Here is a 27,169-nt window from a genome sequence, read left to right on the forward strand (position 1 = left end):
TTCTTGCAAATATTTTTGTTGTCATTATCATGAAATCTTTGCCCATTACTATGCCCAGAATGGTATTTCCTAGGTGGACTTCCAGGGGTTTAATAGATTGGGGCTTTACCTTTGTCTTTAACCCATCTGGAGTTGATTTTTGTTTGTGGTGGAGGAAGGTGTCCAGTTTCAATTTTCTGCATATTTGCTAGCCAATTATCTCAGCACCATTTATTGAATAGGGAGTCTTTTCCCCATTGCTTGTTTTTGTGAGCTTTGTAGAAGATCAGATGGTTGTGGGTAGGTGGCTTTATTTTGGGCTCTCTATTCTGTTCCATTGGTCTATGTGCCTGTTTTTGTACCAGTACCATGCTGTTTTGCTTACTGTAGCCCTGTGGTATGGTTTGAAGTCAGGTAAAATTATGCTTCCCGCTTTGTTCTTTCTGCTTAGGATTACCTTGACTATTCCAGTTCTTATTGAGTTCTATATGAATTTTAAAATAGTTTTTTCTAGTTCTGTGAAAAATACCATTGGTAGTTTGACAGGAATAGCATTGAATCTGTTCATTGCTTTGGGAAGTATGGCCATTTTAATGATAATGATTCTTCCTATCTATGGGCATGGAATGTTTTTCCATTTGTTTGTGTCATCTTTGATTTCTTTAAGCAGTGTTTTGTAATTATCATCAAAGAGATCTTTCTCCTCTCTGGTTAGCTATATTCCCAGGTATTTTATTCTTTTTGTGGCAATTGTAAATGAGACTGCCTTTCTGATTGGTTGTCTGCTTGGCTGTTGGTGGTGTATAGAAATGCTAGTGATTTTTGTACATCGATTTTCTATCCTGAAAGTTTACTAAAGTTGTTTATCAGCTGAAGGAGCTTTTGGGCCAACACTACAGGGTTTTCTAGATATAGGATCATGTTGTCTGCAAACATAGTTTGGCATCCTTGCTTCATATTTGGATGCCCTTTATTTCTTTCTCTTGTCTGATTGTTCTAGCTAGGACTTCCAATACTATGTTGAATAGGAGTGGTGAGAGAGGGCATCATTGTTTTGTGCTGGACTTCAAGGGTAATGCTTCCAGCTGTTTTCCATTCAGTATGTTGGCTGTGGAAACAACTAGTTTTTATACGCTAATTTTTTTTTTTTTTTTTTTTTTTTTTTTTTTTTTTTTTTGAGACAGGGTCTCCCTCTGTTGCCTAGGCTGGAGTGCAGTGGCATGATCTTGGCTCACTGCAACCTCTGCCTTCTGGGTTCAAGCAATTCTCCTGCCTCAGCCTCCTGAGTAGCAGGGACTACAGGTGCCCACCACCATGCCCTAGCTAATATTTTTTATTTTAATAGAGACGGGTTTTACCATGTTGCCCAGGGTAGTCTCCAACTCCTGTGCTCAGGCAATCCGCCCACCTCAGCCTCCCAAAGTGCTGTAATTAACAGATGTTTGCCACTGCATCCAGTCCTTTATATGCTAATTTGTTATCATGCAATTTTAGTGAATTTGTTTATAAATTCTTCCAGTTGCTTTTTGTTTATGGTGAGGTCTTTCAGTTTTTCTGTACAAAAGGCCAGGTCATCTGCAAACAAATAAATTTTACTTCTTTTTTTTCCAATTAGGATGTTTTTTATTTATTTGTGTTGCTGAGTTGCTCTCACTAGAATTTCCAGTACTATGTTGAATGTAAGCGGTAAGAGTGGGTACCCTTTTCTTTCACCTAATTTTAGAGGAAAAGCTTTCAACTTTTCACCATTAAGTACAATGTTAGCTGTGGCTTGTCTTTATTATGTTGAGTACATTCTTTCTATAATTTGTTGTGAGTTTTTACCAGGAAGTGTGTTGCATTTTTGTCAAATGCTTTTCATGCATCTATCAAAAGAATTGTATTATTTTAGACTTTATCTTTGTTAACATGATATATCACACTTATTGATTTGCATTGTTGGATCATCTGTGCATACTTGGGATAAGTCACACTTGGTTATGGTGTATGACTTTTTAAGATGTGCTGTTGAATTTGGTTTGCTACTACTGTGTTGAGGAATTTTATAACTATGTTCATCACGGATATTGGCCTGTAGTCTGTGTGTGTATGTGCCCTTGTCTGACTCTGGTATCAGGGTAATCCTGGCCTTGTAATTTAAGCTTGGGAAGTGTTCCTTCATCTGCAATTAATTTTTTGGAAGAGTTTTAGAAAGATGGTATCCAACTACTATCTAAATGTTTGATAGACTTTCTCTGAAGTCATCTGGTCTTGGGCTTTTTTGTTTGAGTATTTTTAATTATTGAGTCAATCTCCTTACTCAGTATTGATATGTTCAGATTTTTTATTTCTTCGTAATTTGGTCTCGGTATGTTGCATTTCATGTTTCTAGGAATTTACCCTTTTCTTCTAGGCTATCCATTTTGTTGGTGCATAATTGTTCACAGTAGTCTTCTTACGCTTATTGGATTTTTTCTGGTATCAGTTGTATATGTTCTCTTCCATTTATGATTTATTTAATTAAATATTTTATCTTCTTAGTCTAGTTAGAGGTTTGTCAATTTTAACTCTTGAAAAAGACAACTCTGTTTCATAGATCTTTTTTCTTGTTTTTATATCACTATTTTATTTATTTCTGCTCTTATCATTGTTATTTTCTTTCTTCCACTGATTTTAGGCTTAGTTTATTTCTTGTATTTCTTGTGTAAAGTTAGGTTTTAAATTTGTGACCTAACTTTCTCCTAACATAGGCATTCATTGTCCCTCTTAGAACTGCTTTTGTTGCATTCCATAAGTTTCAATATGTTGTGTTTTCATTCTTGCTTGTTTCAGGATATATTTTCATTTCCTTTTGATTCCTTAATTGACCCAGAGGATGCTCAGAAGTGTGTTGTTTAATTCTCACATGTTAGTGAATTTTCTAGTTCTTCTCTTGCTATTGATTTCTAGTTTTATACCATTGTGGTAACAAAAGATGCTTAATATAATTTTAATCTTAAATTTTTTAAAGTATGTTTTATGGGAGGTTGCTTCCAAGATGGCCAAATAGGAACAGCTCTGGTTTACAGCTCACAGCAAGATCAATGCAGAAGACGGCTGATTTCTGCATTTCCAACTGAGGCACCTCGTTCATCTCACTGAAACTGTTTGGACAATGGGTGCAGCCCATGGAGAGCGAGCCAAAGCCAGGGGGGTGGGGTGTCACCTCACCTGGTAAGCACAAGGGGTCAGCGGATTTCCCTTTCCTAGCCAAGGGAAGCCATGAGTGACTGTGCCTTGAGAAATGGTACACTCCTGCCCAAATACTGCACTATTCCTATGGTCTTCACAACTGGCAGACCAGGAGATTCCCTCCCATGCCTGGCTCTGCACGTCCCACACCCACAAGGCATGCTCACTGCTAACGCAGCAGTCTGAGATCAACCTGGGATGCTGGAGCTTGGTCGGGGGAGGGGTGTCCACCATTACTGAGGCTTGAGTAGGTGGTTCTGTGTTCACAGTGTAAACAAAGCAGCAGGAAGGTTTGAACTGGGTAGAGCCCACTGCAGCTCAGCAAGGCTTACTGCCTCTCTAGATTCCACCTCTGGGAGCAGGGGATATCTGAATAAAAGGGAGCAGACAGCTTCTGCAGACTTAAACATCCCTGCCTGACAGCTCTGAAGAGAGCAGTGGTTCTCCCTGTATGGCGTTCGAGCTCCAATAACGGACAGACTGTCTCCTCAGGTGGGTCACTGACCACCATGTAGCCTGACTGGGAGACACCTGCCAGTAGTGGCCAACAGACACCTCATACAGGCAGGTGCTCCTCTGGGACAAAGCTTCCAGAGGAAGGATCAGGCAGCCATATTTGCTGTTCTGCAGTCTCCACTGGTGATACGCAGGCAAACAGGGTCTGGAGTTGACCTCTAGCAAACTCCAATAGATCTGGAGCTGAGGGGCCTGTCTGTTGGAAGTAAAACTAACAAACAGAAAGGAATACCATCAACATCAACAAAAAGGACATCCACCCCAATATCCCAACTGTAGGTCACCAACATTAAAAACCAAAGGTAGATAAAACCACAAAGATAGGAGAAACCAGAGTAGAAAGGCTGAAAATTCCAAAAACCAGAACACCTCTTCTCCTACAAAGGAACACAACCCTTCGCCAGCAAGGGAATAAAACTGGACAGAGAATGACTTTGACAAGTTGCCAGAAGTAGGCTTCAGAAGGTCGGTAATAACAAACTTCTCCAAGCTAAAGGAGCATGTTCTAACTCATTGTAAGGAAGCTAAAAGCCTTGAAAAAAGGTTAGATGAATGGCTAACTAGAATAACCAGTGTAGGGAAGAGCTTAAATGACCTGTTGGAGCAAAAACCACAGTATGAGAACTTTGTGAAGTATACACAAACTTCACTAGCTGATTCAATCAAGTGGAAGAAAGGATATCAGTGACTGAAGATCAAATTAATGAAATAAAATGGGAACACAAGATTAGAGAAAAAAGAGGGAAAAGAAATGAAAACAGCCCCCAAGAAATATGGGACTATGTGAAAAGACCAAATCTACGTTTGATTCGTGAACCTGAAAGTGACAGGGAGAATGGAACCAAGTTGGAAAACACTCTTCAGGATATCATCCAGGAGAACTTCCCCAACCTAGTAAGGCAGGCCAACATTGAAATTCAGGAAATGCAAAGAACGCCACAAAGATACTCCTCTAGAAGAGCAGTTCCAAGACACATAATTGTCAGGGTCACCAAAGTTGAGACGAAGGAAAAAATGTTAAGGGCAGCCAGAGAGAAAGGTCAGGTTACCCACAAAGGGAAGCCCATCAGACTAACAGCAGATCTCTCAGCAGAAACTCTACAAGCCAGAAGAGAGTGGGGGCCAATATTCAACATTCTAAAAGAAAAGAATTTTCAACCCAGAATTTCATATCCAGCGAAACTAAGTTTCATCAGTGAAGGAGAAATAAAATCCTTTACAGACAAGCAAATGCTTAGAGTTTGTCACTACCAGGCCTGCCCTACAAGAGATCCTGAAGGAAACACTAAACATGGAAAGGAACAACCAGTACCAGCCATTGCAAAAACATGCCAAAATGTAAAGACCACCAATGCTAGGAACACACTGCATCAACTAACAAGCAAAATAACCCAGCTAAAATCACAATGACAGGATCAAGTTCACACATAAGAATATGAACCTTAAAAGTAAACGGACTAAATGGTCCAATTAAAAGACACAGACTAGTGAATTGGATAAAGAGTCAAAACCCATCAGTTTGCTGTATTCAGGAGACCTATCTCACATGCAGAGAAACGCATAGGCTCAAAATAAAGGGATGGAGGACGATCTACCAAGAAAATGGAGGACAAAGAAAAGCAGGGGTTGCAATCCTAGTCTCTGAGAAAACAGACTTTAAACCATCAAAAATCAAAAGAGACAAAGAGGGCCATTACATAATGGTAAAGGGATCAATTCATCAGCAAGAGCTAACTATCCTAAATATATATGCGCCCAATACAAGAGCACCCAGATTTATAAAGCAAGTCCTTAGAGACTTACAAAGAGCTTAGACTCCCATACAATAATAACGGGAGACTTCAACACCCCACTGTCAACATTAGACTGATCAATGAGAAAGAAAGTTAACAAGGATATCCAGGAATTGAACTCAACTCTGCACCAAGTGGACCTAAAAGACATCTACAGAACTCTCCACCCCAAGTCAACAGAATATACATTCTTCTCAGCACCACATCACACTTATTCCAAAATTGACCACATAGTTGGAAGTAAAGCACTCCTCAGCAAATGTAAAAGAAATTATAACAAACTGTCTCTCAGACCACAGTGCAATCAAACTAGAACTCAGGACTAAGAAACTCAATCAAAACCGCTCAACTACATGGAAACTGAACAACCTGCTCCTGAATGACTACTGGGTACATAACGAAATGAAGGCAGAAATAAAGATGTACTTTGAAACAAATGAGAACAAAGATACAACATACCAGAATCTCTGGGACACATTTAAAGCAGTGTGTAGAGGGAAATTTATAGCACTAAATGCCCACAAGAGAAAACAGGAAAGATCTAAAATTGACACACTAACATCACAATTAAAAGAACTAGAGAAGCAAGAGCAAACACATTCGAAAGCTAGCAGAAGGCAAGAAATAACTAAGATCAGAGCAGAACTGAAGGAGATAGAGACACAAAAACTCTCCAAAAAATCAATGAATCCAGGAGTTGGTTTTTTGAAAAGATAAACAAAATTGATAGACTGCTAGCAAGACTAATAAAGAAGAAAAGAGAGAAGAATCAAATAGACACAATAAAAAATGATAAAGGGGATATCACCACCGACCCCACAGAAATACAAACTACCATCAGAGAATACTATAAACACCTCTATGCAAATAAACTAGAAAACCTAGAAGAAATGGATAATTTCCTGGACACTTACACTCTCCCAAGACTAAACCAGGAAGAAGTTGAATCCCTGAATACACCAATCAGGCTCTGAAATTGAGGCAATAATTAACAGCCTACCAACCAAAAAAAGTCCAGAACAAGATGGATTCACAGCCGAATTCCACCAGAGGTACAAGGAGGAGCTGGTACCATTCCTTCTGAAACTATTCCAATAAATAGAAAAAGAGGGAATCCTCCCTAACCCATTATATGAGGCCAACATCATCTTGATACCAAAGCCTGGTAGAGACACAACAGAAAAAGAGAATTTTAGACCACTATCCCTGATGAACATCGATGCAAAAATCCTCAATAAAATACTGGCAAACCAAATCCAGTGGCACATCAAAAAGCTTATCCACCATGATCAAGTGGGCTTCATCCCAGGGATGCAATAGTGGTTCAACATACTCAAATCAATAAGCGTGATCCAGCATATAAACATAACCAAAGACGAAAACCACATGATTATCTCAATAGATGCAGAAAAGGCCTTTGACAAAATTCAACAGCCCTTCATGCTAAAAACTCTCAATAAATTCGGTATTGATGGAACACATCTCAAACTAATAAGAGTCATTTATGACAAACCCACAGCCAATATCATACTGAATGGACAAAAATTGGAAGCATTCCCTTTGAAAACTGGCACAAGGCAGGGATGCCCTCTCTCACCACTCCTATTCAATATAGTGTTGGAAGTTCTGGCTAGGACAATCAGGCAAGAGAAAGAAATCAAGTGTATTCAGTTAGGAAAAGAAGAAGTCAACTTGTCCCTGTTTGCAGATGACACGACTGTATATTCAGAAAACCCCATCATCTCAGCCCAAAATCTCCTTAAGCTGATAAGCAACTTCAACAATGTCTCAAGATACAAAATCAATGTGCAAAAATCACACACATTCTTATACACCAGTAACAAACAAACAGAGAGCCAAATCATGAATGAAGTTCCATTCACAATTGCTTCAAAGAGAATAAAATGCCTAGGAATCCAACTTACAAGGGATGTAAAGGACCTCTTCAAGAACTACAAACCACTGCTCAGTGAAATAAAAGAGGACACAAACAAATGGAAGAACATACCATGCTCATGGATAGGAAGAATAAGTATCATGAAAATGGCCATACTGCCCAAGGTAATTTATAGATTCAATGCCATCCCCATCAAGCTACCAATGACTTTCCTCACAGAATTGGAAAAAACTGCCTTAAAGTTCATATGGAACCAAAAAAGAGCCCGCATTGCCAAGACAATCCTAAGTCAAAAGAACAAAGCTGGAGGTATCAGGCACGTGACTTCAAACTGTACTACAAGGCTACAGTAACCAAAACAGCATGGTACTGGTACCAAAACAGATATAGACCAATGGAACAGATCAGAGCCCTCAGAAATGATACTACACATCTACAGCCATCTGAACTTTGACAAACCTGACAAAAACAAGAAATGGGGAAAGGATTCCCTATTTAATAAATGGTGCTGGGAAAATTGGCTAGCCATAAGTAGAAAGCTGAAACTGGATCCTTTCCTTACTCCTTATACGAAAATTAATTCAAGATGGATTGCAGACTTAAATGTTAGACCAAAAATCATAAAAACCCTAGAAGAAAACCTAGGTAATACCATTCAGGACATAGGCATGGGCAAGGACTTCATGTCTAAAACACCAAAAGCAACGGCAACAAAAGCCAAAATTGACAAATGGGATCTAATTAAACTAAAGAGCTTCTGCACAGCAAAAGAAACTACCATCAGAGTGAACAGGCAACCTACAGAATGGGAGAAAATTTTTGCGATCTACTCATCTGACAAAGGGCTAATATCCAGAACCTACAAAGAACTCAAACAAATTTACAAGAAAAAAACACACAACCCCATCAAAAAGTGGGGAAAGGATATGAATAGACATTTCTCAAAAGAAGGCATGCATACAGCCAACAGGCACATGAAAAAATGCTCATCATCACTGGCCATCAGAGAAATGCAAATCAAAACCACAATGAGATACCATCTCTCACCAGTTAGAATGGCAATCATTAAAAAGTCAGGAAACAACAGATGCTGGAGAGGATGTGGAGAAATAACTCTTTTACACTGTTGGTGGGATTGTAAACTTGTTCAACCATTGTGGAAAACAGTACGGTGAATCCTTAAGGATCTCGAACTAGAAATACTATATGACCCAGCCATCCACTACTGGGTATATACCCAAAGGATTATAAATCATGCTACTATAAAGACACATGCACAAGTATGTTTATTGTGGCACTATTCACAATAGCAAAGACTTGGAATCAACCCAAATGTCCATCAGTGACAGACTGGTTTAAGAAAATGTAGCACATATACACCATGGAATACTATGCAGCCATAAAAAAAGGATGAGTTCGTGTCCTTTGTAGGGACATGGATGCAGCTGAAAACCATCATTCTCAGCAAACTTTTGCAAGAACAGAAAACCAAACACCACATGTTCTCACTCATAGGTGGGAATTGAACAATGAGACCACTTGAACTCTGGAAGGGGAACTTCACACACCGGGGCCTATTATGGGGAGGCGGGAGGGTGGAGGGATGGCACTGGGAGTTACACCTGATGTAAATGATGAGTTGATGGGTTCTGACGAGTTGATGGGTGCAGCACACCAACATGACACAAGTATACATATGTAACAAACCTGCACATTATGCACATGTACCCTAGAACTTAAAGTATAATTTTTAAAAAAATGATAAAGGGAATATCATCACGTATCCTGCAGAAATACAGACTACCACCAGAGAATACTATAAACACCTCTACACAAATAAACCAGAAAATCTAGAAGAAATGGAAATATTCCTGGACACATACACTCTCCCTAGACTAAACCAAAAAGAATTTGAATCTCTGAATAGACTAATAACAGGTTCTGAAATTGAGGCAATAATTAATAGCCTACCAACAAAAAAAGTCCAGGACCAGATGGATTCACAGCTGAATTCTACCAGAGGTATAAAGAGGAGCCGGTACCATTCCTTATGAAATGATTCCAATCAATAGAAAAAGAGGGAATCCTCCCTAACTCATTTTATGAGGCCAGTATCATCCTGATACCAAAGACTGGCAGAGACCCCACAAAAAAAAGAATTTTAGGCCAAATTTCCTGATAAACATTGATGTAAAAATGCTCAATAAAATACTGGCAAAATTAATCCAGCAGCACATCAAAAAGCTTATTCACCATGATCAAGTTGGCTTCATCCCTGGGATGCAAGACTGGTTCAACATACACATAAACAGAACCAATGACGAAAACCACATGATTATCTCAATAGATGCAGAAAAGGCTTTTGACAAAATTCAACAGCCTTTCATGCTAAAAACTCTCACTAAACTAGGTATTGATGGAACACATCTTAAAATAATAAGAGCTATTTATGACAAACCCACAGCCAATATCATACTGAATGGGCAAAAACTGAAAGTATTACCTTTGAAAACTGGCACAAAATAAAGATGCCGTCTCTCACCACTCCTATTCAACATAGTGTTGGAAGTTCTGGCCAGGGCAATCAGGCAAGAGAAAGAAATAAAGGGTATTCAATTAGGAAAAGAGGAAGTCATATTGTCCCTATTTGCAGATGACATGACTGTATATTCAGAAAACCCCATCATCTCAGCCCAAAATCTCCTTAAGCTGATAAGCAACATCAGCAAAGTCTTGGGATACAAAATCAAAGTGCAAAAATCACAAGCATTCCTATACGCCAAGAACAGACAAACAGAGAGCCAAATGATGAGTGAACTCCCATTCACAATTACTATTAAGAGAATAAAATACCTAGGAATCCATCTTACAAGGAATGTGAAGGGCCTCCACAAGAAGAACTACAAACCACTGCTCAATGAAATAAAAGAGGACTCAAACAAATAGAAGAACATTCCATGCTCATGGATAGCCATCTGGCCCAAGGTGGTTTGTAGATTCAATGCTATCCCCATCAAGCTACCAATTACTTTTTTCACAGAATTGGAAAAAGCTACTTTATATTTCATATGGAAACAAAAAAGAGCCCACATAGCCAAGACTATCTAAGCCAAAAGAACAAAGCTGGAGGTATCACACTACCTGACTTCAAACTGTAATACAAGGCTACAGTAACCAAAACAGCATGGTACTTGTACAAAAATAGATACATAGACCAATGGAACAGAACAGAGGCCTCAGAAATAACACCACACATCTACAACCATCTGATTTGTGACAAACCTGAGAAAAAGAAGCAATGGGGAAAGGATTCCCTATTTAATAAATGGTGCTGGGAAAACTGGCTAGCCATATGGAGAAAGCTGAAACTTAATCCCTTTCTTACACCTTACACAGAAATTAACTCAAGATGGATTAAAGACATAAATGTAAGACCTAATACCATAAAAACCCTAAGAAAAAAACCTAGGCAATACCATTCAGGACATAGGCATGGGCAAAGACTTCATGACTAAAACACCAAAAGCAATGGCAACAAAAGCCAAAATAGACAAATGGGATCTAATTAAACTAAAGAGCTTCTCCACAGCAAAAGAAACTACCATCAGAGTAAACAGGCAACCTACAGAATGAGAGAAAGTTTTTGCAATCTATCCATCTGACAAAGGGCTAATATCCAGAATCTACAAAGAACTTAAACAAATTTACAAGAAAAAAAGAAAAAAACTTCATCAAAAAGTGGACAACGGATATGAACAGACACTTCTCAAAAGAAGACATTTATGGATCCAACAGACACATGAAAACATGCTCATCATCACTGGTCATCAGAGAAATGCAAATCAAAACCACAATGAGATACCATCTCACACCAGTTAGAATGTCAGTCATTAAAAAGTCAGGAAACAACAGATGCTGAAGAGGATACGGAGAAATAGGAACACTTTTACACTCTTGGTGGGAGTGTAAATTAGTTCAACCATTGTGGAAGACAGTGTGGCAATTCCTCAAGGATCTAGAACTAGAAATACCATTTGACCCAGCAATCCCATTACTGGGTATACACCCAAAGTTTTATAAATTATGCTACTATAAAGACACATGCACACATATGTTTATTGTGGCAGTATTCACAATAGCAAAGACTTGGAACCAACCTAATGTCCATCAATAATAGACTGGATAAAGAAAATATGGCACATATACACCATGGAATACTACGCAGCCATAAAAAAGGATGAGTTCATGTCCTTTGAAGGGACATGGATGAAGTTGGAAACCATCATTCTCAGCAAAATATCACAAGGACAGAAAACCAAACACTGCATGTTCTCACTCATAATTGGGAGTTGATTAAAACATTAATCCCATTTGTGAGGGATTTGCTTTCAAGGTCTAATTATCTTCTGAAGGCCCAATTATATGATTTGGCTCAGTAAGATTTGAGATTCGTGGGCACACCCAAATCTCAACTCAAATTGTAATCCCCATGTGTCAACTGAGCAACTTGTAATCCCCATGTGTTGAGGGAGAGAAGTGATTGGATCATGGAGGTGGCTACCCGCATGCTGTTCTCATGATAGTGAGTGAGTTCTCATGAGATCTGGTGGTTTTATAAATAGTGATTTTCCTGCCCTCTTCTTACTTGCCCCCCTGCCACCTTGTGAAGAAGGTGCCTGCTCCCCTTTACCTTCCGCCAAGATTGTAAGTTTCCTGAGGTCTCCTCAGTCATGTGGAACTGTGAGTCAATTAAACATTTTTCCTTTTAACTAACCATTCTCTAATATTTCTTTACAGCAGTGTGAAAACAAACTAATACATCCCACCTCCTGATACCATCACATTGATAACATATGAATTCTGGATAGACACAAACATTGAGACTATAGGAGATTAAAACCTGTCTCATTGAAGATATATTTGGGTTAAATCTGTTAAGAGATTTTTGAGCTACATGTATATGGATCTTAATATCTATACTCAGATTTGTGAAATTTTCAACCATTATTTTTTAAATAAATTTTCTTTCCATTTGTCTCCACCTTCTGCCTCTTAGACTCCCATAATGTAATTTCTTTCTCTTAATTGTGTTTCATAATCCTGTTGACTTTCCTCATTTTTTGTCACTCTTTTTTTTCTCCTCTGATTAGATAATTCCTGTCCTCAAGTTTGTTGTTTCTTTCTTCTGTGTAATCAAGTCACTGTTGAAACTATTACATATTTTGTAAACCAAAATATGTCATTGCATTCTTCATCTCTAAAATTTGTTTGGTTCTTTTATGCTTTCTCTTTCTTTTTGGAACCTCTCATTTTGTTTTTGATTACATTTATCTGTGTTCTTTTGTAGCTCATTGAGGAGCTTTAGAACAATTATTTTGAATTATTTGTCAGGCTACTTGCACATCTCCATTTCTTTAGGCTAGGTTGCTGGACATTTATTGTGTTTCTTTGGTGGCATTATGTTTTCCTAATTCTCTAGAATCCTATAATTCTCCATACTCCTATCTTCCATAAGTCTTGCATAGGGGTTTGCACATTTGAAGAAGCAGTCACCTCTTGCTAATCAATGGACTGGCTTTAGTAAGGAAAGATTTTACCTGTTGGAGAAGGCACAGTGAAGTCAGCTGTGGCACTGAGCCTGGTGTCGTAAGGTTCCTGAGCTAACAGAGCAAGTGTGGATGTATGTAGGAAAGACACAATGTCTTGTTAGCTTAGACAGCTGAGATACACTTCAGCAATTGTGTGGCCATGATGACAGAGTTGCAGAAGGTCCACTGTGGCTGCAAGGGCTGTTGGGGTCCTCTTAGCAGTGCCACTGGGACTGGTAGCAAGGGCCTGGGCAAGTGGCAAGGGCCATGACCAATCATAGACATATGCATGGAGACCAGCGGTGAGCATACATGAAGCTACAAGGGTTAGGGCTGGCAGTCTGCATGTATGAGGCTGCAGGGGTCATTCTCAGGTGCCTGAACAGTGGTGGGGGCTTGTAGTAGGAGTCACATCAGCTGCGTGCACACACACAGCTATGGGATCAGCTATAAGTGCACATGGCATCACCACCCAGGTCAGCTTTTGGTGAAGGTCTGTGAAGAAGGTGACTGGGGCCCATGACAACAAACACTGTGGTGTCCTCAGTAGTGAAAGCTGCAGGGGGCGTGTGACAGCTGCAAACACTATTGATGTTCTGAACAACAGAAGTTGCTGGGGTCAGAGCAGGTCACCTGGAAATGCAGTGGCTCCCTTTGCATCGCACATGCTGATAGCTTCAACCCTTCTTCATTCCTAGCCATCTTCAGATATCTCTGCTATCCCAGGCTCACCAGTGACCTAGTGGGGTGGTACAGAAGTGGGTCCTTCAGGCAGTGCTCCAAACTGGTGGGGATGCTGGTTGGTCACCCTGCTCTCCTTTTCTCTGTGAGTGAAACTCATGGGCTGGGGAGTTTCCTTGGGGAGCATTCTTGGCCTGGGGAATAAAAGGCCAACAAAATGGCATTTTTACTAACCTTTTTATGTAACTATTCTGATCTTTTTTTTTTTTTTTTTTTTTTTTTTTTTTGCTGCACTGAGTTGCTACACCTTTTAAAATGGATTTCTGACTTCTCCCAGGGCTACTTTCCCTCATGGATAGCTGTCTAATTATTGTATTGTCGTAGGAGTTGAAGGCTGAGATCTCCTACTCTGCCATCTAGCTGATGTCACTCCCCTTACACATATAACTTTTTATCCTAATATAAATTATATAATATTGGCAAGGAAAATATTGTTAACCCATTTAATGGATGAATAAACTGAGGAAAAATGACACATTTCTAAGGTCAATTGTCAAAAAAGCTAGTGAAATCTAGATTAGAAACCAAGTCTTCTAATTGGTGAACAAAGTTATTTTCTATAATATTGCTTCCAAATTATCTTTCTTCCATGAGTCTGAAGTAACATCTGTTAGATGAAATTTTTTCCAAGTTCTTCAGTCAAAAAGAATTGCTCCCTTGTTGGAGTTCTCAGAGCATTTTGTTTGTAGCTCTCTTATGGCACATATCACATTCTATCTTAATTATACTATATAGCTCTTATTTTACATAAAACATCATAGGCTCCCAAAATATAGGGATCAGGACATATGTTTTTATTCCAGAGAATGTATAGCACACTGCCCTGTACATAGTATGAGATAGTGAAAGCAGGAAGCATATTTTACATAAAGAACGAAACAAATAAATGTCTTTATTACCTTTAACCTATTTATGTTTCTTATGGTGGTTTCAGTGGTCTGAATGCAGCACCTGAATTTATGCTTTAAGAATAGGGGGAATTTAGTAAAATCAATTAGTAACCACTTGTTATATCACCTTGCATATAAGAGTAAGTGAAAAGGACCACACCATACTCATAGGTATAAATAGCATTGTTCCAGGATCAAACAAGAATTTAGACATAAATGGAGATTCAGCTTCCCAGGTCCCCTGGACATATCTTGGCAGTACACACCAAGTTTCCCTAGAGCTAGGAAAGACAGTGTAAGTTGGTCCCTGGGGAGAAGACTTGGGAAAAAGGATAGGCTAGAGCTGAATATATTATTCTGTCCCTTCTCATGTCTTCTTGCCTTAGAGTTGCAATACCTACCATGTAGACTAAGCAAGGGCCATACACACTTCTACAGAAAGTATCCGAATCTGTAGATCAGTTCACTTTCTCGTGATCAGTGTAAATGTCTGAAGAATTTTATGTTTTCAGAGTAAGGACAGACAGACCATGATGAGTGGTAGAAGACACCAAGACAGATTGGCTGATTCCTGAAGAAAGCTCCAACAAGATGAGGAAGATCTTGGGAAAATGACTGAAGGTATCATTACTGAACATGATAAAGAGTATTTTGGTGAGACAAGTGGAAAATGAGATCTAGTACATCCTAACTCCAAGTTGGGGAAATTTGGGCAGCTCTGGATTTTCTGGATATTGAACAAGTGCATAAAGGATATGTTGCTTGCTCCTAAAATAGTCTGTCAGGGTTGATATTGTCTGTTGAGTACAAGCATGATCGTAACTGTAAAAAAGAAATATTTGTATAATGAAACATTTTTCTTCCCCTAGGATATCGTACAGAGCCCAGAGTTCAAGGCTTTTGTTCTAAAACAAAGATACTCAAATGAGATTGTTCTGTGTCTTTACATGGTTCAAACTAGAGCATACTGGAGGTACATTTGTTGCAAAAAGTGGAAGAAAATGTGAAGGAAACATAGATATGCTTAAGTAATAAAAACAATTCATTGAAGTGTGAACTAGGAATAAGGCATAAGTGGTCTATAATTCTGTTCTCCAGAAATTTTGGGTTATTTTATTCCCCAGAATATAACAGGAAAAGTGAGAAAAGAGAATAAATGACTATGTATGTTTATGAATATATGTGAGTAAACATATCTGAGTATATCTAATTAAGTAAACATGTATGGGTCTAATATGATATAATAACAATTCATGCTTGTAGGTAATAATGTTGGATCAAGTCCTATGTCAAATGTCCTCCATGCATTCTCGCATTTAATTCTCACAGCACAATCTAATAAAGTAGGCATTATTATAGCTTTTCTCATTTTACAGGAGAGGATATGGAAGTACGTAGTAATTGTTAAGTGATCTGTTCGGTATGACACAACTATTGTGAAATGGAAATAAGACTAAATTTTGTTCTGATTCTAAATCAGTGTTCTTAAATTCTATGCAGAGGTGAATTTTTGGTAAATTGTGTGGCTGATGGAATCGTGGGTTGTTACAAATGTCCTGAAGAGTAGAAGCCTCTACATTGGTGTTGCTTCCTACTGGGGCTAGACCAGGGGTAAAGCTAGCCACTTCTACTCCCAGAACAGTTTCTTTTCCTCAAGAAAAACATTAGATCAAAGGTATTGAAGAACTAGGCCAGGAACTCCTTGCCAGTTAACTATGAGTGAAGTGTAGCTTGGAGGCTGGGAGTAAGGGACAATCTTTTCCCACCCAGAAAAGAGCCCTGAGCTCTGCCAGTGTGTGCTGCTATGGAAAGGAGACAGTGGTGACAATAATATGCATTTGACACATCATCATTCAATTCCTTGCCATGAGCTATGCCCAAAATATCTCTAGTCCAGGCGAATGTGAGAGTGAATCCTGACTGACGTACCAATCTTTCTGTGCCAAGAGAAGAACATAGTGGACAGGAGGTTGTCAAAAAAAAAAATGAATAATGGTCTGAATGCAGCACCTGAATTTATGCTTTAAGAATAGGGGACATTTAATAAAAATCAATTAGTAAGCTAGTTGGTCTAGCTCACAGAAAACATTCTGCCTTCCAGCATTAAAAGATCGATCTGTCCTTCTGCATGTATGTGCCTTTCTTCCTCTCCTTACCTTTCTGGGCCAGAGTATTAAAAAATAGTTCATATTTAGAAACACGGACCTACCAAGTGAATTAACAACAAAGCTGAAATCTAATGTGCTCAGACACTAGGGATGTGTTTACTATGAAAGTGTCCTGGGTGTGCATGCAGTGGATATTTCAAAGATATGCAGCGTATAGATATGTGCTTCCTGCCAGCGAAGACCCAGATTATTGCTTCCTTCTGTCTCTGACCTATATCCTGTGAATCCCAAAGCACCACAGGATTTATTAATCCACATATTAGTTCATATTCAATTAAAACTTATGTGTTTCCCAGTCACTGTTCTAGACATTTCGCTCAGAGTCGTGAAGGACAAGGTCTTGAGTTTGGGAAGCTTGCAGTGCAGCAGGGAAAAATATTGATGCATGTGAATGCTGTGCACTGGGAAGAAAATGTTGATGATGCATTTGACCCAGTTTGTGTAGATACCTCCTAAATGGAATTATGAATCCTGAGTATCATGGAATAATTCCATACAAATGGAATTATGCAATAGGAAGAGGGAAGAGAGTATGGAGAGCCGTGGAGGTCAGAGAGATTATAGTGTGCTTGGGGAGCAAACATTAGTTGAGTATGTCTGGAGCATGGACTATCACTTAGAGGGTCACAAGAAATGAAGTTGGAGAAATACGTAGGAATCAAAACATGAAGTGCCTCCTGGGTGTGGTAACTGAAACCTTTGCATGTTTATGTGAAGTCAATGCAAGGGTCACTAAGACATGTTCCAATAGTTTTAACAGTTTTAAAATTTCATCATACTCTAATTTGAATAAACTATGCTAGATCAAGAACCAGGGATCACCCAAATATTAAACTTCTTAACTTTTTCTGACTTGATGTTTTTATTTATGTTTCCCTTCAGGTAAGAATAAATTTTTGTGCAGTGAGTTCTTAATTAAACCAATAACTGAAATCAACATGGGAGAGACAAGTGGGTTCCTGTTCATTGCCAAAGGAGCTAGGAATGATGTAAATATTGACATTCCAATCATTGTCATCAGGTGCGTGAGAGTTGGGATGGAGGTGCATTTTTTAAAAATTGATGAAAATGTTTGCTTCACATTTGAAGATGTGTCCCATTAACGTAAATTATTTTATGAGTCTCATTCACAGAAAAGACTGAATTATTAACGTATTTTTGTCTTATATTTGATGCCATGGTCCTCTTTATTATTTGTGGTGTTGCCATAGAAGACTTCAGTGTTGCTCAGTGCTTTTAATCATGCTGTGGCTAAACATTACTCTGGTCACTGAGTTCATCCTGATGGGCTTTCCCGCTGCCCCCATGGCTGCAGGTCCTGCTCTTCTTCCTCTTCTTTGTGGTCTACCTGTTAGTGGTGGTAGAGAATCTTGTCATCATGCTCACTGTTTGGGTCACTAGCTCCCTCCATAAGCCAATGTACTATTTCCTGAGTAGCATGTCCTTTCTGGAGGTCTGGTATGTCTCTTTCACAGTCCCCAAGATGCTGGACGGATTCCTCCTCAGAGACGGTGCATCTCCTTCACAGGTTGCATGACCCAGCTCTACTTCTTTATCTTGCTTGCTTGCACAGAGCATATACTCCTGGCGGCCATGGCCTATGACCGCTACATGGCCACTTGCCACCCTCTTCGATACTCAGTCATCATGACCACAGGTTATTGTGGGCAGCTGGTGGCTTTCTCTTACATGAGTGGGTTCATGGTCTCTGTCATCAAGGTCTATTTCATTTCACATGTTGCTTTCTGTGGCTCCAATGTTATGAACCACTTTTTCTGTGATATCTCACCAATCCTCAAACTGACATGTAAAGACATGTCCACAGCTGAGCTAGTGGACTTTGCTTTGGCTGTTGCCATTCTTGTGTTCCCTCTCATTACCACTGTCCTCTCCTATATCTACATTGTCTCCACCATTCTGCATATACCCTCCATCCAGGGAAGGAAGAAGGCCTTCTCCACCTGTGCATCTCACCTCACTGTAGTCATAATTTGTTACACAGCCATGATTTTCATGTATGTTCAGCCCAGAGCTATTGCATCATTTAATTCCAACAAACTGATCTCAGCTGTATGCAGTCCTCACACCCATGCTAAATCCATTCATCTACTGCCTAAGGAACCAGGAAGTCAAAAATGCTATCAAAAAGACCTTGAGGGGTGGCTAATGTCTCCTTCTCAGTTGAGCCCTGCTGATTTGAGGAGAAGACAGTGTCCACGCAGGATGCCATTCCCATGACATTTATCATAGCCCTACTTATTATTATCACTGCTCTACAGGCCTGGATTCTTAAATAAATCACAACATGGCCAAAGTGAAAAAAAATTAAAAGAGAAACAGGATACTTGATATATATTGCTTTAAGCATTAACTATTATTAACATACATGTAAATATATCATAAGTACCTTGGAATAATATAATAATAAATATTTAACACATACAAGATGTTCATAGCACATTACAAATAATAAATTATTTGATTCACATAATACCTTAGGGATTATTTATGATCAGTTGCCTGATAATGCAGATCAGAAAACTGAAGCACAGAGAGGTTATGTAAGTTGTCCAAGACTACATACCTAATTTATATCAAAGCCACTACTTAAGCCCAAGGAGTTGGGCTCTAAAATCCACTGAATTAGAGCCTCTTTATATCTACAATTCTGTGATAGTAGCACTAGAGCCATATTAGCTAACAAACACTGAGGTCTGAATGGAACAAGCAATCTAGTGATTAAGGTATGTATAGACGTGATGATAACTGACAATAATGATACAGTGATGGTGGTGATAGTGGCAGTTGTGATTACATCAACTTAGTGATTATGGATTATTATTGATATTAATAATATTGATCATTTTGCAATGTTCTTCCAATTTTAGCTTCCTTCTAGGACTGTAACAGTTAATTTCTCATTTCAAGAGTGAAATCAATAGTTCCATGAGAGATGAAAGAATCGATATTACTGTAACTTTTACCATACATTTGCATCTCTTCAGACACTTTCTTTAGAGATGTTGAATTTTTGTGGCCCTCCATGCTATATCATGACTACCATCAGCAAACTAATGGAATATCATTCCATCAATAGATGTCTGAGCTGAAACTCTCAATACATTTCTACGATATAGGTCTACATAAAAATTAGGTGAAAAACAAATCAAAATTTCTAAGACAAATGAGAGTGTTAAATATCATTGAGGCATGTGCTGACTAGATAAAGAAATATAGTGTACCAGAGAAAATTCTACAAAATTTCATTAATTGAGACTAAATATAGAAGAAATAGTCAGGAAGAGCCACTCCAGCTGTATATCCTGACTCTTTTAAGTGGGAGCCCAAAATTTGTCTACCCTTCTCATCTAAATCACCTTCAAAGTTATTCAAAATATCTGACTAGCAGTCCTCATATATTGCTCTTCTAATATTACTCTACTGCTTAAGAATTCTTGATTTGAATTAAATATGCTTTATCCATTATTTTTATTATTATTATTTTAGAATTACTCTAGCATTCATAAAACTTAATAATATCTTCTCTCCATCTATACCAACCCAACCTTATATTTTCCTCATCACCAGTATGAAGCATCCATTCTGATAATATCAGTCACTAGAATGTACTCAGTAATTATAAAATATCAATTCTTGCCTTGCTTAATGTATTCATTTATTTATCCCTTCTTGTGCTTTATTCCATGCCAGGCATTGTGATTGTCTATGAGGATACAATAGACAATGAACAAACAAAACAAATACACACAAATTTTTCCATTCAAGAGTTCAGAGATGAACACAGAAGATATAAGTATAATTACATTATAAAGTATAGGTGTGAGGAAAGAGGAAAAGTGTTCTATGAAAGCAAATGGTTGGTGAGTGACTAGCATAGTCAGAGATATTCTAGCAGAAGTGGCGTTTAAGCTAACACTTGAAGCAATTAGACAGATAAAAAATGGTGGCCGGGCGTGGTGGCTCAAGCCTGTAATCCCAGCACTTTGGGAGGCCGAGACGGGCGGATCACGAGGTCAGGAGATCGAGACCATCCTCGCTAAAGCGGTGAAACCCCGTCTCTACTAAAAAAAAAATACAAAAAAACTAGCCGGGCGAGGTGGCGCGCGCCTATAGCCCCAGCTACGCGGGAGGCTGAGGCAGGAGAATGGCGTGAACCTGGGAGGCGGAGCTTGCAGTGAGCCGAGATCCCGCCACTGCACTCCAGCCTGGGCAAGAGTGAGATTCCGTCTCAAAAAAAAAAAAAAAAAAAAATTGGTGAGTAATAGTGAGTGTCAGAGTTTGGAGGGAAAGGAATGGACAAGAATCAAGAAAGATAGTAGCACACTCAAAGAACCAAAAGATGATTAACATGTCTGGAGAATAAAGGGGCATGAGGAAGAAAGGGGTCACATGAGGAAGTAATTTCATCATTACCAATAAAAATCTTGCAATTTGTGAATTTTCTTTTTTCTTTCTTTTTTTTTTTTTTTTTTTGAGACGGAGTCTCGCTCTGTCGCCCAGGCTGGAGTGCAGTGGCCGGATCTCAGCTCACTGCAAGCTCCGCCTCCCAGGTTCACGCCATTCTCCTGCCTCAGCCTCCCGAGTAGCTGGGACTACAGGCGCCCGCCACCTCGCCCGGCTAGTTTTTTGTATTTCTTAATAGAGACGGGGTTTCACCGTGTTAGCCAGGATGGTCTCGATCTCCTGACCTCGTGATCCGCCCGTCTCGGCCTCCCATAGTGCTGGGATTACAGGCTTGAGCCACCGCGCCCGGCCTGTGAATTTTCTTTTTAAAAAATTATGAATACACAGTAAATTCTGTAAAGGCATTTTTCAATTTCTACAATTACTAGATCTTCAACCTGTAGTACTTCTACAAGGTGAATGTCAGTCATTAATAAGGTGAGGCAGGGGCAAGTTGAGTTGACTAAATATTTGGCCTCAGCTACAGCACCTTTTCATTTTGAATAGCAGATATCCATTATCATTTATATGTTTGACTTCCTCAGTATGTTGTGAGTTCCTTTAGAGTAGAAACTAACCTTATTCGTTATTGTACCTTACAATACCTGCCATAGTACCTAATAAGTACTGTGCAGGTGATTATTTCTCTCTTCTAGCCCCCAGTTTTCCATTCTTTGCATCTCTCTATCCCTCTCCATACCCCATCTTTAAGTAGTTGGAGAAAAACTGATCCTGTGGACTCTATCCCTCTGGATGTATTGGCCTCTGACTTCCAATTTGGTTGGGCCAATGGGAGGCACTAGCAGGGAATGGAAGCTGCAAAGAAAAGACAAGGGCTTTCCTCCCTCGCTGGTTCAGTGGCTCGGGCACTGGCTACAACTTCTGTAACAGAGGCATCCCTTCCAAGGATGCAGCTGCCACTAGGTTTCTGCACTGCTCATCCTTAAGTCACTCAACATCTCTTGCTGGTTGTTTTCACCTTGTCTGACCTCTGTTAATAGTTGTAACATTTAATTCTACTCAAAAACTTATGCAAGAATTGCTTTCTGTTTCTTGCTGACTGGTATGACATTTGATAAATATTAGTCAAATTGAAGCATATCTCAGTGGCAATGCATGGAATAAATATATCATTGTAAAAACTCAAGTGTTTACATTTTAAAATCAATAACATAAGCAAAGTTCATTTTCTGCTTAAATATGATAAATGGTGAAATTGAATAAAATACAAAACCTTTTGTTCCACGTTTACATTTTCAAGTATTACCCCATAAATAACTTCTACTGTTCTTCCATCCCCATGATGCCACTTCCAAATTCAACTGATTCTGAGATGTCTGAGTTAACACGGTCAGAAAATTTAAACAGAAATTTTAAATATATTGTGCTTCAGTTTTTCTGCCACTTATCTTAAGACTCCATCTGCTATCAGGAAGCAGTGAGTTCCTGTAGAACTAGTTGAATAAGTTTGCTACTCAGAGAACCACCCCTCTGCTTTTTCCCTTTTAGGCTTCTCATTCTCTCATCAAAGCAAATCAGCTTCTATCTTAAGATCCGTTCAAGAATTTCTCCAATATACTTTTCCTGTTGCTTCTAACTCAATCATTCAGGTTCGCTAAATTCCAACAAATAACAAATTTTGACCTTTAAAACTGCTGTTTTGATATACGTTTACAATGTGGAATGATTAAATCAGGTAACAAATCTGTCACCTCACAATACTTATCATTTTTCGTGGTGAAAACATTTAAAATTGCAATTTTGAAATATACAGTGCATTATTTATTGTAGTCACGATTCTGTGCCATAGATCACTAATGATTATTCTTCCAACTATTAAACCTTATAAAAGAGGGAAATCATTTCTTTAGTGGTAACATGGATGAATCTAGAAGACATCATGTTAAGTGAAAAAAGCCAGGCACAGAAAGACAAATACTGCATGATCTTCTTGTATGTGAAATCTAAAAAAGTTGAACTCATAGAAGTAGAGAGTAAAATGGTGGTTATCAGGAAATGAAGGAGGAAGGATGGGAGAGAACATGGAGATGCTGGTCAATAGGTACAAAGTTTTATTTAAAAAAAGGAATAAATTCCGGAGTATTGTATAGCAAAATGATTATAGTTAATAGTAATGTAATGCATCCTTAAAAATTGCTAAGAAACTATATTTTAAGTGTTCTCACCACAAAAAAATTATAAGCATGTGAGGTAATAAATATGCTGAATTAGCATAATTGATTTAATTATTGCGCAAGGTACACATATATCCAAATATCATGCAGTACGCCATACATTTATGTAATTTTTGTCAGTTAGAAATCAAATAAAATTCAAAAAACTGTGACCTACATTATACCTAATGGTGAAACTCTTTTTTTTGTTTGTTTGTTTGTTTTTTTTAATTTATTTATTATTACTGTACTTTAAGTTGTAGGGTACATGTGCATAACGTGCAGGTTTGTTACATATGTATACTTGTGCCATGTTGGTGTGCTGCACCCATCAACTCATCATTTACATCAGGTATAACTCCCAATGCAATCCCTCCCCCCTCCCCCCTCCCCATGATAGGTCCCTGTGTGTGATGTTCCCCTTCCTGAGTCCAAGTGATCTCATTGATCAGTTCCCACGTATGAGTGAGAACATGCGGTGTTTGGTTTTCTGTTCTTGTGATAGTTTGCTAAGAATGATTTATGACCCAGCCATCCCATTACTGGGTATATACCCAAAGGATTATAAATTATGCTGCTATAAAGACACATGCACACGTATGTTTATTGCAGCACTATTCACAATAGCAAAGACTTGGAATCAACCCAAATGTCCATCAGTGACAGATTGGATTAAGAAAATGTGGCACATATACACCATGGAATACTATGCAGCCATCAAAAAGGATGAGTTTGCGTCCTTTGTAGGGACATGGATGCAGCTGGAAACCTAATGGTGAAACTCTTAATGCCTTCCCCATAGGTAGGGAATAAGGTGAGAAGGCCCACTCACTCCTCCTCTTCAACACAGTTGCTGTAAGTTCTAGTTCATGAAATAAAGCAAGGAAATGGAACTAAAGGCATAAAGCTCAGAATAGAAGAAAAATTGCTGGGCGTGGTGGCTCAAGCCTGTAATTCTAGCACTCTGGAAGGCCGAGGCAGGTGGATCACCTGAGGTCAGGAGTTCGAGACCAGCCTGGCCAACATGGTGAAACCCTGTCTGTACTAAAAATACAAAACAATTAGCTGGGCATTGTGGCATGTGCCTGTAGTCCCAGCTACTTGGGAGGCTGAGGTAAGAGAATTGCTTGAACCACGGAGATGGAGGTTGCAGTGAGCCGAGATCGTGCCACTGTACTCTAGCCTGGGTGACAGAGCAAGACTCTGTCTCAAAAAAAAGAAAAAAGAAAGAAAGAAAGAAAAAGAATAGGATAAAAAGCCTATCCTTAAAGCATATAACATTGTTGTCTATGTAGGAAATCAAAGGAGTCTACAACAAAAATCTGAGAACTAAAAATAACTTCAGCAAGGTCATAGGATACATGACAAACATACAATAGTTAAGTATTCTAAAGTGAATATGTACACACTTAAATTAATAACACAATACCATTTGAAATTACTCAAAAAAGAAATAGGTGATATAAACATAACAACACATTACAAAACTTGTATGCTTAAAACTACACAATGCTGATAAAGGAAATCAAAGAAGATCTAAATAAATTGAGAAATGTACTATGTTCATGGAATGGAATACTTAATAAAGGAATGAGGTCAGCTCTCTCCAAACTGACATACAAATTTAGCTCAATTTCTCTCAAAACCAGAGCAAGTTTTTTTTTGTCAGTATTGACAAGATTATTCTAAAATCCATATGAAAAGCAAATAAACTAGAACAACTAAAATAAACTTCAAAAGAATAAAAAGTAAGGGGAATCAGTCCACCAAATTTCAACATTGTAGACTATTTATTTGTTAGAGTGCTACAATATTATTTATTATAGAACTATAAGATTATGTGTTATTTAGGATGGCATAGGCACATAAATCAATAAAACAGAATAACTAATCTAAAAATAGACTCATAAACATATGCTCACTGATTTTTGAAAAATGTCCAAAAGCAATTAAATTAAGGAAAGAACACCTTTTCCACAAACGGTGCTGAAGCATTTGGGCATCTCTGGATTTGGAGCATCCATAGATAAGCCTCGATCCAAGTTTCATATCTTACACAAACATTTACTCAAGATGGATCATGGACTTAAGTTAAAATGCAACTATAAGACTGACTGAGGGAAAAAAAACAACAGGAAGAACCTATGGGATCTAGAGCCAGACAAATAATTCTTAGAATTCACACAGAAAAGAAGATCCATAAAAGTTTTACAAATTGGACTTCATTGAAATTAAAAACATTTGGTTTGTAAAAGACTCTGTAAAGAGGATCAAAAGAGAAACTGGAAGAATATATTTGCAAACAGTATAGAAATAGGATCTGTAGTATATAAAGAACTCTCAAAAGTCAGGAAACAACAGATGCTGGAGAGGATGTGGAGAAATAGAAACACTTTTACACTGTTGATGGGAATGTAAATTAGTTCAACCATTATGGAAGACAGTGTGGAGATTCCTCAAGGATCTAGAACCAGAAATATTATTTGACCCAGCAGTCCCATTACTAGGTATATACCCAAAGGATTATAAATCATTCTACTATAAAAACACATGTACACGTATGCTTACTGCAGCACTATTCACAATAGCAAAGACATGGAATGAACCCAAATGCCCATCAGTGATAGACTGGATGATGAAAATGTGGCACATATGTACCATGGAGTACTATGCAACCATAAAAAAATGATGAGTTTATGTCCTCTGCAGGGAAATGGATGAAGCTGGAAACATCATTCTCAGCAAACTATTACAGGAACAGAAAACCAAACACCACATGCTCTCACTCATAAATGGGAGTTGAACAATGAAAACGCATTGACACAGGGAGGGGAACATCACAAACAGGGGCCTGTCTGGGGTGGGTGCCTAGGGGAGGGATAGCACTAGGAGAAATACCTAATGTAGATGACAGGTTGATGGGTGTAGCAAACCACCATGGCACGTATATACCTATGTAACAAACCTGCACATTCTGCACGTGTATCCCAGAACTTAAAGTATAATTTAAAAAAACAATAATAACAATCATCTAAATAGAAAACAGGCAAAAGAAATGAAAAACATTTCATTGGATATATATATATCCAATGATATATAGGTTGCAAATAAGCACATGAAAAGATGTTCAATTTCATTAACCTCTAGGTAAATGCAAATTAAATCACAATAAGATCACAACACACCTATTAAAAACATGAAAATGGCCGGGCGCGGTGGCTCAAGCCTGTAATCCCAGCACTTTGGGAGGCCGAGACGGGCGGATCATGAGGTCAGGAGATCGAGACCATCCTGGCTATCACGGTGAAACCCCGTCTCTACTAAAAATACAAAAAATTAGCCGGGCGCGGTGGCGGGCGCCTGTAGTCCCAGCTACTCGGGAGGCTGAGGTAGGAGAATGGCGTGAACCCGGGAGGCGGAGCTTGCAGTGAGCTGAGATCCGGCCACTGCACTCCAGCCTGGGCGGCAGAGCGAGACTCCGTCTCAAAAAAAAAAAAAAAAACATGAAAACATAAAGTAGTGACAATACTTAATGATGGCAAGCATGCAGAGAATCTGTATCACTCACACATTTCTGGTAGTAATTTAAAATGGAACAACCAGTCTGGAAAGTAGTTTGGAAGTTTCTTTAAAACCTGAACATTCAATCGACATATGAGTCGGCAATTGCATTCTGTGCATGTTCCTCAGAGAAATGAAAACTTATGTTCACATGAAAGCTGTACACAAATGTCTGTAGTAACCTTATT

The 27,169-nt window shown here is 38.6% G+C and overlaps 1 protein-coding gene across 1 annotated transcript; it reads left to right on the forward strand.

Moving 5' to 3' along the window:
* The first annotated feature begins 18,024 nt into the window (after positions 1-18,024).
* Positions 18,025-18,949, forward strand: LOC100428443 (olfactory receptor 6B9-like). The gene is given in 4 exon segments (XM_015114995.3): positions 18,025-18,084; positions 18,086-18,281; positions 18,284-18,851; positions 18,853-18,949. Coding segments are annotated over 4 exon segments (921 nt in total).
* Positions 18,950-27,169: the final 8,220 nt, after the last annotated feature.

This window comes from Macaca mulatta, chromosome 14, assembly GCF_049350105.2.
Source record: "Macaca mulatta isolate MMU2019108-1 chromosome 14, T2T-MMU8v2.0, whole genome shotgun sequence".
Lineage (NCBI taxonomy): Eukaryota > Metazoa > Chordata > Mammalia > Primates > Cercopithecidae > Macaca > Macaca mulatta.